Source organism: Lissotriton helveticus, chromosome 9, assembly GCF_964261635.1.
Source record: "Lissotriton helveticus chromosome 9, aLisHel1.1, whole genome shotgun sequence".
NCBI lineage: Eukaryota > Metazoa > Chordata > Amphibia > Caudata > Salamandridae > Lissotriton > Lissotriton helveticus.
In genome coordinates, this window is record NC_136070.1 from 547,505,907 (window position 1) to 547,520,400 (window position 14,494).

At 44.1% G+C, this 14,494-nt stretch overlaps 1 protein-coding gene across 2 annotated transcripts in view; it reads left to right on the forward strand.

Annotated features, from left to right (window-relative positions):
- The window catches only part of LOC144781530 (cdc42 effector protein 2-like), a 115,076-nt gene extending 103,656 nt beyond the window's left edge, over window positions 1–11,420 (forward strand). For both annotated transcript variants that reach the window (XM_078660429.1, XM_078660430.1), the window contains exon 2: window positions 9,842–11,420. In XM_078660429.1, the coding sequence (XP_078516555.1) occupies window positions 10,280–11,044 (765 nt within the window). In that variant the 5' untranslated portion in view covers window positions 9,842–10,279 and the 3' untranslated portion in view covers window positions 11,045–11,420. The remainder of the gene's footprint in view (window positions 1–9,841) is intronic.
- Window positions 11,421–14,494: the final 3,074 nt, after the last annotated feature.

A 14,494-nucleotide genomic window follows, 5' to 3' on the forward strand; every position in this document is an offset into this window, starting at 1 on the left:
TGTCAAAGTGCCCCTCAGTCTCATTCCCGGTTCCCCGCCACAGAGCCAATTACGCAACTAATCTCAAAGGGTAATCCAAAATTTCCGGACTGTTGGCAATGCTACAACAGATTAAGATATTCAAGGAAGACATGTTGCAAATCTTTGGCATCCTGTTGACTCCCTCTGGCATGTTTTCCAGCCCTAAGGAAGGTTGAGGGCCTCCGGCTAAGTTACCATTGGTGAAACCACCCTCAGCAAACACCAGTCCCTCTTGAATTAACTTCGTGTTCACATCCAACTCTGGAGCTGACTCCACATCAAGCAGCACAATCCATTCTGATCCCGGAAATGTCAACACTGCCACATCCCTGAAATGTCAACACCATCTCCAACTTTGGAGGAGAATGGTGATCATATTGTCCTGTCTGACGCAGAACTGAACCAGTCTCGATCTTAGCTGAGGTCACGTCCTGGAATAATTTTGTCACACCCAACCCCTATTCACTGACTCAGACAAAATAGCACCTTTGCCTAGAAGCTTCCCTCTAGAGCTACAACAACTTTTCAGATAGGATTCTGACAAAAGTCAGCTAGCTTATGGAGATGATGGGGATAAATTTCTTCCACAATATGATGACAACAATGTATATCTGGACCTGCAAGTGGCCAGTGGACTGCACACTTCTCCTGACATGGGGCTGGGTTCCACTCCTGCTCCCTCAGCAGAAGAGACAACCTCATTTGCTGTGGTCATCAGTCAGGCAATCGAAGTTCTGGACTGGCCGTCTATTGAAAGAAAAAACAATGCTGCCATTTACCAAAGCCCTGAATGACCCCCTCATAAATACCTGAGTTAAACCTTGTTTCTTTCTGTGTGTAAATAGACAGGCCGTGCGACTCCACAGACCCGGTCCTGGCAACCCTGCTTTTTAGATGCACCACCCTGTGCTTGAAAATCTGATGGCTCACGTTTCCACTAACAGGATTAATTCAGACAGTTTTCCTATGACCCCTCTAGATAGGGAGTCGAAGAGACTGGAGGCATTCAGGAAACAAATGCTCTCTACAACTAGCCCTGCTCTTCAGACAGTCAATGCCAGATGTGTGCTTATTAGAGACTCAGTCGCAGAAATCCTGACAGCGGTCCCGGAGGAGTTCCTCGCCAACTTGGCGGAGACCATTCAGGATGGCCAGGGCACAGCCATATATGTCATACGGTTGGGCCGGGGCATGACGACTGCTTAAGCAGAGCAGTCAAACTAGAGTGGTGCTCCGGTGACTTGCATGGATGAGACTTATGGGCATTTTGGGTGATGGTGATAGATATCCCTTTTGATGGGTATTGCTGCTTTGGTGAGCAGGCTGACTCTGCCTAAGGGCCTCCACCCCAGTAAAAGGCACTCCAGTTCTTTTGGGTCAGGGTAAAAGATCTGCCAGGCAGCATACAAGCCTGCATGGACAGCACACCTCCCAGTCCCCTATCCCTTCAGCGGCAGCCTCCAGGCTGCTTAATTTTACCTTAGCAGGGCACAACAACCTCGTGGGAGGCAGAATCAGTCATTACACCACTGGTGGCAGGCTTAGCATCACTCCGGTGGGTCCTGCAGACATCTAAAAAGGACGGCACCCTGCCATTCCTTTTCGAATGGCCACCTCTTCCACGTACATCAGAGCAGCTTTCAGAGGACCACTTGTTCATTTTGCTGAAGGAAGTTCAGGATGTCTGGGTGAAAGGAGCAATACAGAGATTCCCTACTCTGAATTCGGGACTGGATGTTACTCCTGTTATCTCCTTTTGGAGAAAAAAGGGCAGTTTCTCCAAATGCTTCTCAATTTCTTTCTATGAAGGGACACATTCACTTGCTCAGATTATGTCTGCACTGGATCCAGGAGACTGGATTGGTAACACTAGACCTGCAGGACACATATTTCCATGCACATTTCCTGCAGTCCCACAGACACTACTTATGGTTCAAGGTAGGCAGCAAGCTGTTTCAGGATGCTATCATGCTTTTTGGCCTCAGTACTTTTGGGTTGTAATGGGGCTGGTCTCCGCATACCTTCGTATTTGGGTGTACCAGTCTTCCTCTACCTCAATGGCTGGCTGTTGAAAACAGGCTTGCCGCAGTCATTTCTGGACCATCTCAGGACGACAGTGAACTTCCTGATTTTGTTGGGGTTCACTAGCAATGTGTTGAAGTCACACCTGACTTCTTCGCAGACGCTTCCTTTCATCGGAGGCAACTTGGATACAGGGCGTTACCCGGCCTTCTTCAGGGATTTGAGTCCAGGAGATTTGGACTATGATCCAGATGTTTCAGCCTTAATCCTGAGTCTCAATGAAGATAGCTCTGAGGCTTCTTGGACTATTAGCCTCCTGCATCCTGCTCGTCTGTCATGACAGGTGACATATGTAGGTCCTGCAGTGGGATTCACTAACTGAGAACTAGTAACACCTATTTATTATAACACTCTGGGATCATTCTTCATAAATTAGATTTTTACCCGTCTGCTTCCATTTTTTCTCTTACTCCTTTTTTAAAAGTTATTATTTAACATTAATAAAGCTACTAGGGCTGATTTTGACAAACAAGTAATGTTTTTTTTTCTGCAAACATACGCAAAAAACGTAACATGTTTAAAAGTAAGGAAAATGCTTTTAAAGTGTCATTCTCTGGTGGTGCCATGCAGGTTATTAAAAGAATGACCAGCACAAAAATAATAAAACCTGAAATGAAAGCAGAGCTTGTCTTACCAGTGTTGGCACTGAAGTGGACTACTTTTCAGGCTGCTTAGCATTTGTTTACACGTAAAAATAAAAAATGCTGTCATTGACAGTGAAGTGGTCTGACCCTTTTTCACATGCTGTATACTGTGGTGGGAGGAAGCAAACGGTTGATACTACTTAAACAGCTGTATGTCAGAATATCTAGTCCAAGAATATCATGGTAGAAAAATTATTGTAGCAAAAATATCTGCAACCAAAATCTCAGCAAGGCTACACACACACACACGTCTGTGTAAATATAGATTTACTGTTCTTAACCCCTTCGCTGCGGCGGCAATTCCGCCGCAGAGCTAGGGGGGTGCGGGGGCCGCGCGGCGCTCCCATGCTCGTGACGGAACCGCTCCGTCACGATCCTCGGGTGCGCTGTGCTTATGACGGAGCGGTTCCGTCACGGCCCCGCCCGCTCAACAGAACGTCCAGCTCAGGCGCGGAATCCTCGCCGCGCAGGTGCGCCGAGCGGGCCGTGATGGAACCGCTCCGTCATCAGCACAGCGCGTCCGTGGCTGGTGACGGAGCAGTTCCGTCACCAGCATGGGAGGGGATAACTCCATATTTATTTATTTTGAAGGTATGCATGTTTAACTTGTGTGTGTATGTATGTGTGTGTATATATATATATATATATATGTATATATATATGTATATATGTTGAATTAACAATAGTAAACATATACTTCTCTTTAAATACTTACCCTGTCAAAATTTTATCTATGACCTTTTTGTAGCTCAATATTCTGATATAGTACTACTTGAAAATACCGATAGATGGATAGGGTCAAGGTCACATGCCGTCCTGTGTTCTGGCATATCCTTTTGCTATCATCGCCTGGGGATCCCGATTTGAATTGTTGCATTCTGGGTCCCGTAGTTTTGGCACCGACTGTGCACATTTTCACGCCTGCAGGAGACGTGCTCAAAGGCCCCCGCATTCACAAGTGGCCTTACAATTCCTGACAACGCTTTGGCATTTTGTTTTAGTCAAGTTATTGACTTGGTTTGGCACACCACGATGTCTGGGATGGAGAGAAACGGTGCTGAGGACATTGTGCCTTACCTCGGGCAAGTTGGACTGCCACATGCCCCCGCGGACGGATATCCTGGACAGAGCGGTTGATGCGGTAGGGGACACAAGGAGATTGCTGGATCTACAACCGAGGGAATTAGGGTCAAGGTCACATGCCGTCCTGTATTCTGGCATATCCTTTTGCTATCATTGCCTGGGGATCCCGATCTGAATTGTTGCATTCTGGGTCCTGTAGTTTTGGCACCGACTGTGCGATCTACATAAGGCGTAACCCCATGAGGGAGGACTAGCTGCAGCCAATCTAACAGCAGCAGGACATTTAAAGGTGTGGACATTTTCCTTTCCTTCATTTTCACATGGCGCTGACGAAGGCAAGACGCCGAAATGCATTCGACCTCTGTCTCTGTTGGTGATTAAAGAATTTCCGTTTGTCCCCGATGTGGCCTCTGCCTTTTCTTTGGGAAGGATTCTGGTGCACATTTTCACGCCTGCAGGAGACGTGCTCAGAGGCCCCCGAATTCAGAAGTGGCTTTACTATTCCTGACAACGCTTCAGCATTTTGTTTTAGTCAAGTTATTGACTTGGTTTGGCCCACCACGATGTCTGGGATGGAGAGAAACGGTGCTGAGGACATTGTGCCTTACCTCTGGCAAGTTGGACTGCCACATGCCCCCGCGGACGATATCCTGGGCAGAGTGGTTGATGCGGTAGGGGACACAAGGAGATTGCTGGATCTACAACCGAGGGAATTCGGGTCAAGGTCACATGCCATCCTGTATTCTGGCATATCCTTTTGCTATCATCGCCTGGGGATTACGATTTGAATTGTTGCATTCTGGGTCCCGTAGTTTTGGCACCGACTGTGCGATCTACATAAGGTGTAGCCCCATGAGGGAGGACTAGCCGCAGGCAATCTAACAGCAGCAGGACATTTAAAGGTGTGGACATTTTCCTTTCCTTCATTTTCACATGGCGCTGACGAAGGCAAGAAGCCGAAATGCATTCGCCCTCTGTGTTTGTTGGTGATTAAAGAATTTCCGGTTGTCCCCGATGCAGCCTCTGCCTTTTCTTTGGGAAGGATTCTGATATATATATATATATATATATATATATATATATATATATATATATATATATATATATATATATATATATATATATATATATATTCCGCTCAGGGTTTCTACCTTGCTCGCACTAGAAACCACGCACTCCGGGGGTAATTCTCAGATGTTTTTATTATATTTGCAACAGACGCGTTTCGGCGCTCCGCCTTCCTCAATGTTACAAACATTGTGGGGAGTCGCCATGTTTTAACAACGATCTCTGCGTACGTTTGTGGTGAAAACAAACAAGGGACTCCAATCAATCGCCATATTGGGTGCTCTACACATTGTGCATCACGTTATGTTTCAGTAAAAGAAAGTATGCTACGTAACATTTCTGTCATACATATAGTTACGCTACAATTTGCTGTTGTCATTTCATAAGCAAAATAATTTTTCACATGCACATTTTAAATTCATATCATACCGTTATGGTACATAATAATGAAATTATGCCTTCACGCCGTATATCGGCTACACAGCAAAAAAGTCTCTGGGTTATCTATTTTCCCAAGCAATTAACTCTGCCACAGTTAATTAATTCGGCATGTATAGTTCGAAATCTACATGAGTCAGAGCGCGAATATATATATATATATATAACAATAGTAATCATACACTTCTTTTTAACACCTTCCATGCTGGTGACGAACCCCAGCCGTCGCGCTCGTGTGCGGATGACGGCTGGGGTTCGTCACGGCCCCGCCCTGTTCGTTTGTTTACCGCACAGCGGCGGAAACGGGCCAGCATCGAAGGGGTTAAATACTTACCCTGTCAATATTTTATCTGACATTTTTGTAGCTCAATATTCTGATATAGTACTACTTGAAAATACCGATAGATGGAGAGGTTTGTCCATAACGCTTTATTATTTATATGTACGTATATATTGTGTATATTTTTGTGAATTTGTTTGAAAACCTGAGGCTAGCAGGACCTCTAACGCGGTCTACAGGCCAAAGCTAAAATCAGCGTAATCAGCCTTCTTACATTTAAAGCTAGTGTTAATTTCAATTTACTTAAGAAAATATTGCACCCAACAGGCATAAGAATCTTTTGGAAACGAGAGATTTTTCATTTTAAAGAGTGTTTCGGCATTCACACTAGACTAGTGATTATGATTCTGTGACTTTGATGAAGATAACTCCTACGGGAACACTAGGATACAAACAAGTACCTTTTTCTTAAGGCCTGAAATGGTGCTGATTGAACTGTAACTGACAGGATAGAAAGAATAAACACACAGATTGCTGGAAAAATGGGTAGTGATGCCACCTGTTTTCACTTAAGAAAGGAGTGAAGGACTTTGAGAGCAGAAAATGTTGAACTCGTAGTGAGAGGAGAGTGATCCCTTGGTTGATAACACCTTTTTAGCATAGCCTGTTATAGCATAACAGGTGTATTTGTAAAGCGCATGTTCACCCCAGCAACGGGGCATCTTGGTGCTTAAATAACCGATGTATATTGTTACCCAACTCAATGGTCCTCATTTTATCGACCTCAAATGGATGAAAGGCTGAGTGGACCCGCAGGGATTTGAACCTGTGACCATGAGGTTGAACACAGGCCCCTGCAGTGGATGCATGAGTCCACTGAGCCACCAGACCCGGTTTATAACCTTTATTCTAACCCCTGTATGTGCAGGATGACCACCAACCTGGTTTGTCTCCCCAGTGGGGAATATCCTCTTGATTTGGCTGACTTTTATCTTTCCACTTCTCACTTTTTAAATAAGCATTCCATGAGAGTGCAAGTGTTTTCCAGCTCTTTTACTCCTGTGTTTCTTCAAATGCCCTCTCTGCTCTGTGTTCCTCGTTCGTGTACATCTCTCCGCTTCCAGGGCTCTGCGTTGTTCTTACCCTCGTGTATTTCTACCCCCACCCGTGTTGCAGTCAACCTTGTGTGCTGCTCGCTCTATCAAGTGCTTCTCCCCCACGTTGGCCTCTGCCCCCGTGTTGCTCTCTGCCCCCGTGTTGCTCTCTGCCCCCATGTTGCTCTCTGCCCCCATGTTGCTCTCTCCCTTGTGCATGGTTTCCACCCATCTGCTCCTTCCCACTCTTGCAATCCTTTTTTTTTTTTAATGTGTACTCTCAGGGAAAGCAATATTCATTTCCTTATTTCCAGTTTCAAGTGGTATCTACAATCATCGATTGATAAAGAAAAAACAAAGCAAATAGCACCTGCATCCTTCCAGTGGCATGCACAAGTATTATAATGCATGCACAAACCAGCAGGGTGACACAACTGGTCGCACCATTGTGGCTTTTTTCTATTTTTTTTACCCATATTACACAGCATTGTGAAAAAACATTTGCTTTTCCTCCTGACGCTGCACATTATACAGTACGCTTTGTCAATGATTGTTGTTTTATTTTTTTATTTTTTTTAAAGAAGGCTCAGTAGAAAGGCAGGAATATCAATAAAGGACTAGCTTAGTTGTGTTAACGAGACTCAGAAGGTACGTCTGTAGGCAAACCATTTGGTTTGGTCATGAAGCCCTCACCCACCAACCTAGTTGGTGGCATGCTTCATCATCGGGCCCACCACAGTGACACCGAATGTGTCCCGGGTGTGCTGCGACTCCAGATTACTGAGGAGCTGGTATGCTTGCTGAGTGGGCAGTGAATAGTGGGTATGAACGTGATGTTAAAAGCTATGCAGGTGGTCCCAGTTCCCGAGGGTATAAGGAAAATTTTTAATGTCTGGGCCCCTGCTAGCAGATAAAAAGGCTTGCGGACGATGTGGAGTGTATTATGAGCTCCTACGTCCTGTGTGGTCTACATGTTTCAGCCAGGCCTTTTTGTTAAAACTGGCTTTCCTCAGGACCAATGAGTATGTGTGAGTGAAAAATAAACTATATTAAGTGGTTTAGTGTGTGATAAAAAGGTGTCGCACTCGCTAAGGTGCTGTACGTGTTAGAGGGGGATTCCCTCTGCTTTAACTTGCTACTTGCTGTTAAAGCCTCCTGGGTCACCTGGCAGGGAGAGAAGACCGGTATTTCCGATCAAAGTGCTCCTGCGACCTGTCGTCCTGCTCCGGTGTCCCGAGTCACACCGGAGCAGGACGACAGGTCGCAGGAGCACTTTGATCGGAAATACCGGTCTTCTCTCCCTGCCAGGTGACCCAGGAGGCTTTAACAGCAAGTAGCAAGTTAAAGCAGAGGGAATCCCCCTCTAACACGTACAGCACCTTAGCGAGTGCGACACCTTTTTATCACACACTAAACCACTTAATATAGTTTATTTTTCACTCACACATACTCATTGGTCCTGAGGAAAGCCAGTTTTAACAAAAAGGCCTGGCTGAAACATGTAGACCACACAGGACATAGGAGCTCATAATACACTCCACATCGTCCGCAAGCCTTTTTATCTGCTAGCAGGGGCCCAGACATTAAAAATTTTCCTTATACCCTCGGGAACTGGGACCACCTGCATAGCTTTTAACATCACGTTCATACCCACTATTCACTGCACACTCAGCAAGCATACCAGCTCCTCAGTAATCTGGAGTCGCAGCACACCCGGGACACATTCGGTGTCACTGTGGTGGGCCCGATGATGAAGCATGCCACCAACTAGGTTGGTGGGTGAGGGCTTCATGACCAAACCAAATGGTTTGCCTACAGACGTACCTTCTGAGTCTCGTTAACACAACTAAGCTAGTCCTTTATTGATATTCCTACATATAACCAGGGGATCCGGACTAGCTTACCTAGTCCTCTCTCTCCATTTTGATTTGCTGTCAGTAGAAAGGCAGTCAGGCTGTTTTAAACCTTACCATGTAAACTAGTAGGTGGTAGGAGGGGACAGGGGTTAATATTATCAGCTGGGTGACCAGAGGTTGAAACATTTATGGTAGTAGTAGAGTAAGAAAGGGCAATTTGGACATGAGGATTAAATACGGAGGGTCACTCAGAGAGGGTGGGTATATATCAGTGATTGTTTGGGGTGGGAACAAGGAACTGAGTGAAAAGTGTGTGCTGTGTGCTGGGTTTTAAAGATTGGATCACCAAGAATTAGGTTGACTACCTTACCAAGTCATCACAGATATTGTCAGCCCTGGATTTTAAATCCATAAATCATCGGTATCGGATGTGTTAATTTAATTAACTCAGTGGAAGCCAAGTAGGACTACAACTCTAGAACGCATTTGTTGGCCATAGGAAAGCCCAAGACTGGAAGATTTGGGGGTCATTTATGAAAAGTGTTGCATCGCTGCAGTAAAACAGTGATGGAACACTTTTCACTCCCCCCTCCTTGCGACACCATGGATGCGTGGTATTTACTTACGGCGCTCCATTTCGCAAGGATTGACAGATGCATCAGGAAACCTGACTTATCTGTTGGCACAAAACTAACACGTTGATGGAGTTGTGTCGTGAACATGACGCAACTCCAGCAATGCATTGGGGAGGCCTATACCTATTGCACTGCGTCGCCCTTACGCCTGCTAAGAGGCAGGCGTAAGGTTTTGACGCAGTGGCATCCTAGAAGTAGATTTCACTGCGCCACTTCTACGAGGCTTTCTTGCGGGGGGAACGCCCAACCTGCATACATTATACCTGGTGCAGGTATAATGTGGCGCAGGGGTTAACAAAGTGACACATGTGCCTGGATGCGTCTCTTTGTAAATATGGCGCAAAAGTGTCGCAAGGGGCTCATAAATAAGCCCTCTGTCCGTAATGACATAGAGTGAGGTGGACACCTTGCGATGCACAGTGATGGACAGAGTTGTTCCAAAATGGAGTTGCAATCGTCAAAAAGTATTTAAAATGCACAGGTGGACACTATAAACTGTTTTGATATTTTTACATTTATATTGTTGGTGTAGTGGTATAACGAATGCTATGTGAAACCAATCTCAGTATTCCTCCTAACTGTTCCTAGTGAATGCCAGAAAAGCAAACCAATGCTGACTTTCTTATTTGTTTATTTCTAGACTGGAAAACATCCAGGAATCGGAATTACCATCAAACCATAATCTATTCCCTGGGAAGCAAGTTTTCATCTGCAAAAGTTACAAGAAGACAGGGATGATATTTGGTTCTGAAGCTTTGTACTTCGTTGTGGTCTCACACTGCTAAAAGCATCTTTCCCAGGTCGTTTGTTTCCATCCAGTTTTGCAAACTACAGGACTGTACTGCTCGGAAAAATACTGTGGAATTAATTCCAGGAAATCTTGATTCTTATTTGGTGGAAAGATAAGAAACAGACTACTGGTCCTGACACGGTGTAAAACGTTGACATTTGTTTTTGTTTAATGACTCAGCCAGAAGAGTGAAATTAAGTATAAATTTGATACATCTGCTTGAAACTATTCTGTGGGGTGAATGCTGACGCAGAAAAATAAAAGTAAATTGGATTTCTAAATACAGCGATGTCAACAAAAGCTCCGATCTACCTCAAGCGGGGGAGCCGCAAAGGCAAGAAAGAAAAGCTGCGGGACATCCTGTCCTCTGACATGATCAGCCCTCCTCTGGGGGACTTCCGACACACCATCCATATTGGAAGTGGGGGAGAGAACGACATGTTTGGCGACATCTCCTTCCTGCAAGGAAAGTTTCATTTGCTGCCTCGGACGCAGGGCAACCGCGGGGCGCAGAGAAGCAGTCAGTATGAGGTGCCATTTGAGTTTTCACGGACTGCTACCGTAGCTGGTCATGGGCAGCGGCTGACGGAAAACTCATCCCCTCTCCTAAAAAACGCCATCTCTTTGCCTGTCATTGAAGGGCCACAGGCTGTCATGCTTCCTTCCACCCAGGTTCCACCACCGAAACCTCCACGACTTCATTTGGAGGACAGAGTTCAATCACCCTCTGCCTCCATTCAAGACCATAAAGACAACACCGCCCACCACAAGACCACAGGAGGACTTCCATCGCCTACAAATAACAGCAGGACTGAACAGACGTCTCCAAGCTCATCTTCAGGTCTCAAACCAGGGCCTGCTCCTCACAACGGGTTCCCAGCAGAGACGGCAGGAGAAGAGACCTTCCTGTCTCATGCGGGGTCAATGCTTTCCTTACATGTCGACCTTGGGCCTTCCATTATGGATGATGTGCTCCAAGTAATGGACAAACATCATGCGAATGCCCCCCCTGCACCTTTACATGAGCCTAGTAGGCGGGAAATCTTCACGTAGATGTTGAGTGCTGCAGTCTGAGAGACATCAAAAATCTGCAACTGTGCCTGTGGAAAGGTTTTCGGGGTAAAATGCAGTGCCTTGTATGATTTAGAAAGCTACTTGGGACACAACAGATTCTAATTTGCCCCAATTTCTTATGTAAAATGCCTTTGCAGTGGAAATTCTCCCTTGTTTAGTATGGCCATGGGGCAAGAATGGAAAAAAACAGGTTCATAAGGATGTTTAAGAAAAACATATACAATGTCATTTTTCTACCTTAATTTTGATGTTTTTGTAGGTTTCAAAAAACGATTTTTGTTGTCACTTCGTGTACAAGAATCTATTGCAGCCAGTCCATTAGAGTCAATAAAAGCAGGTTTGGAGATACAAGAAAGTCTGATTATTTTGGGGGATTGGCTGGTACAGGATGAGGATCCATCCATTCTAGGGGCACCTGACTTTTTTTAAATAAAAGAAACCTGAATGAGACCGAACTCAATGGAGCCTTTGACCGCCAACTTCCACGGAAAATAAAAATCCCTCTTCCAGGAGTCTTATTTGCATTGCCTATTTTGCCCCAAAGTGAGTGTCGCCTAAGTCTGCCTTATTACTGGTTAGTTGTTTATGCTTACAGTTTTCTCTTTTATGACATTCACAGAGCGTCGTCTTATTTCATTTCCCAGTTACCTTGGTGTGTTGTGTTACTACATTCCCCCCAACCTGAGGTGATATCACCAAAAGTGCTGTTCCGTAAGCAACCAACTCAATCGTAGCATAGTGAGGCTTGGAGGTGTACATATTGCCGTCATAGAACTACCACAATGGATGCATCATGTGAGCTGCCTTTTATTTAAATTCTTTGGTCAAAAAAGTAAGTACTGGAAAAAATAATGAACCTCAATAGCACACAACAGGCAGGCAAAGTGCATGCAACTGGATAGAAACAATGAGGGTGAGCCATCTGGGTGATACATTTTAGGAAAAAACCTTGATGAAAAAGGTAGACTGAAACAATAGCATACACAGTGAAATGCACAGTGAAGTGACCCTGTTGGTTCTAGAATCCAGCATATTTAACATAATGACATTTATGTTCAGTCCATACTATGCCAGTAAATATTCTCCCTTGGGTCATACATTTTGGTCTTAATTGAGGAGATTCATGGGATTATACAGGTATCTTGTCGGTTCCTTCCTTGTTCTGGTAATATTAATATTCGTTTAGTGGTATTAGGCTATTTACTAAGCACAACATTCACCCTACCAGGTCTCTTGGCGTTTTAGAAAATGAACTGCAGTTTAATCCATTTCCTATGCCAAATATTCTATTCTAACCTATTTATTTTTTATATGTGGACGTTTACCCGGGACTAGGGTGCCCTGGTGCTATATTAGCATCCTACAGTAAGCTTCTTAATTGAAAAGTTGTGTTTTAGCTGTTTAGAGAAGTTATCTCGGCATGGATTATTGCATAGTTTAGTAGATAGATTCCACCATGCTCTAGATGTTAGTATTGAAAATCTTCTACTTCTGGTTTTTCTAATCTGTGGATTCTGAAGCAAGTTAGCCATGCTGGATCGTAGGTTCCTAGCATGAGTGTATCTCGGAAACAGAAAAGCCATGTTAGTGGGGGTGGATGTATAGATAGCTTTATGGCTGGTACAAAGTGCCTGAAAATACATCTTTTGTGAATAGGTTACCAGTGTACAGGTCTAAGATCATGGGATATCCTGTCACGATGCTTGAGCCAAAGGACAAGCATTCCTGCCACGTTCTGAATATGGTGGTGTATTGTTAAATAACAAGCCAGAGGACCACCAAAAATGACATATTAGTAGTCTAGGCGAAGCAGTATGTGGGTGGATGATGGTCTTTTTGTAAAGGAACGGAATTATAGGGAGTGATTTGTGGATAGTGTTGAGAAGGAAGAAACATATAGCGGGAAGTTTGCTTGCTCGTATAGAGTGCAAACATTCAGTTGGGGGTTAAAGATGACTCCAATAATGCATTTTTAATTGGCATGCACAGGAGGGGGACCTAACGTTTATGGCCATTTGTGAGACCCGGTAGACTTGTCCCCAAAGACTAACTTTTCCACCTAAAATAGGGTTTAGGAAGAAAACACATCTTTAGTTTCTTACGAAATGTCACGTGATTACAGTTCGAAACTGTGGGATAATGGTTATTATTTACGGACGTAGATGAGTAGTTAAGCTTGAACCGTGACCTGTAAGATAGATAATAGATGGATACATTTTTTACTGTTTCAAGTTATTTAAAACCATCACAATATAAAAACATTCTTCTGAAAAACAATAAAAGTGCGAAAACAAAATATAGCTTATTCTGCTCCTACATTTAGCATCCTATAAGAGCCATGATCCACCTGCCAATAATACTGCAACACAGTGATCTCAATTACAAGCATCATCGCCTAAAGTGTAGGTTGTAGTGTTCTACAACAAAGTGGTTACTGCACCTGTAATCACTCAGTGGGATAAGAAGGGGTACAACCACAAAAAAATGAAGTTCTGTCGTACTAGTAGTTGTTTTATTCTGTGGTAGATTGCACCAAACAACAAAAACAACATAAGAAAAACTGAGGTTCTATAGGAAACTTCACAGATATGGGACGTAGTGGTTCTTTCTCCCCTCAGAATATGGCAGGACTTGCTTTTCTCTTCTCCTTCACTCAACGAGCAGACGCAGAGGGATGGAAGTATATTTTACCCTCAAAATAGAACAAGCATTGGCATAGTCAATAGGTCTCGCTTTTGGGACCTTATAAGTGTTAAGTTATCCAGCACAATATCGTTGGTGCAACAACATCAAGCGTTGCATGGCTAAACACTTATAAGGTCCCAAAGGCGAGACCTATTGGCTATGCCAATGCTTGTTTTATTTAGGCGTTGCACGGCGAATTACACAAAGGCATTAGAAACTGACAGTGGGCTAGCTTTATTCATCTGAGTACTTTATAACAGTTTCACAATCTCTTACTGATCCCAATGTTTAAAAATCTGAGTCAACTTTCAAAGCTTTGTTGGAACTTAACCATACGCAAAGTGGAGCGCTAATGTTGGCCACTTTTACACACACATGCAGTTACTGGCGTATTCTGGGCATCCATGGTATGATCGCTCTTATCTGTGATATAATGCTGGTCCTGCGAGAATGGCAGTCATTCTTTATACAGTGTGTGCATAAATGGCACAGCAGTGCCCACACATGAGATAATGGAGGCCCTGGCAGTATGGCAATCATTTTTTTTTTATTTTTTATAAATCTTTTTATTATTTTAAAACAAGAAAAAGGAATAGACATGTTTGGTGCCATACATTCATACATAATAATAGGACGGACAGGTACAATAACAGGATAAACGTGAAGCAACGAAAAATCGCAGAGACGCCTGTGCTCATAAGTACCAAGCAGGATTTGCAGCATTACAATCAACAAACAATTTAA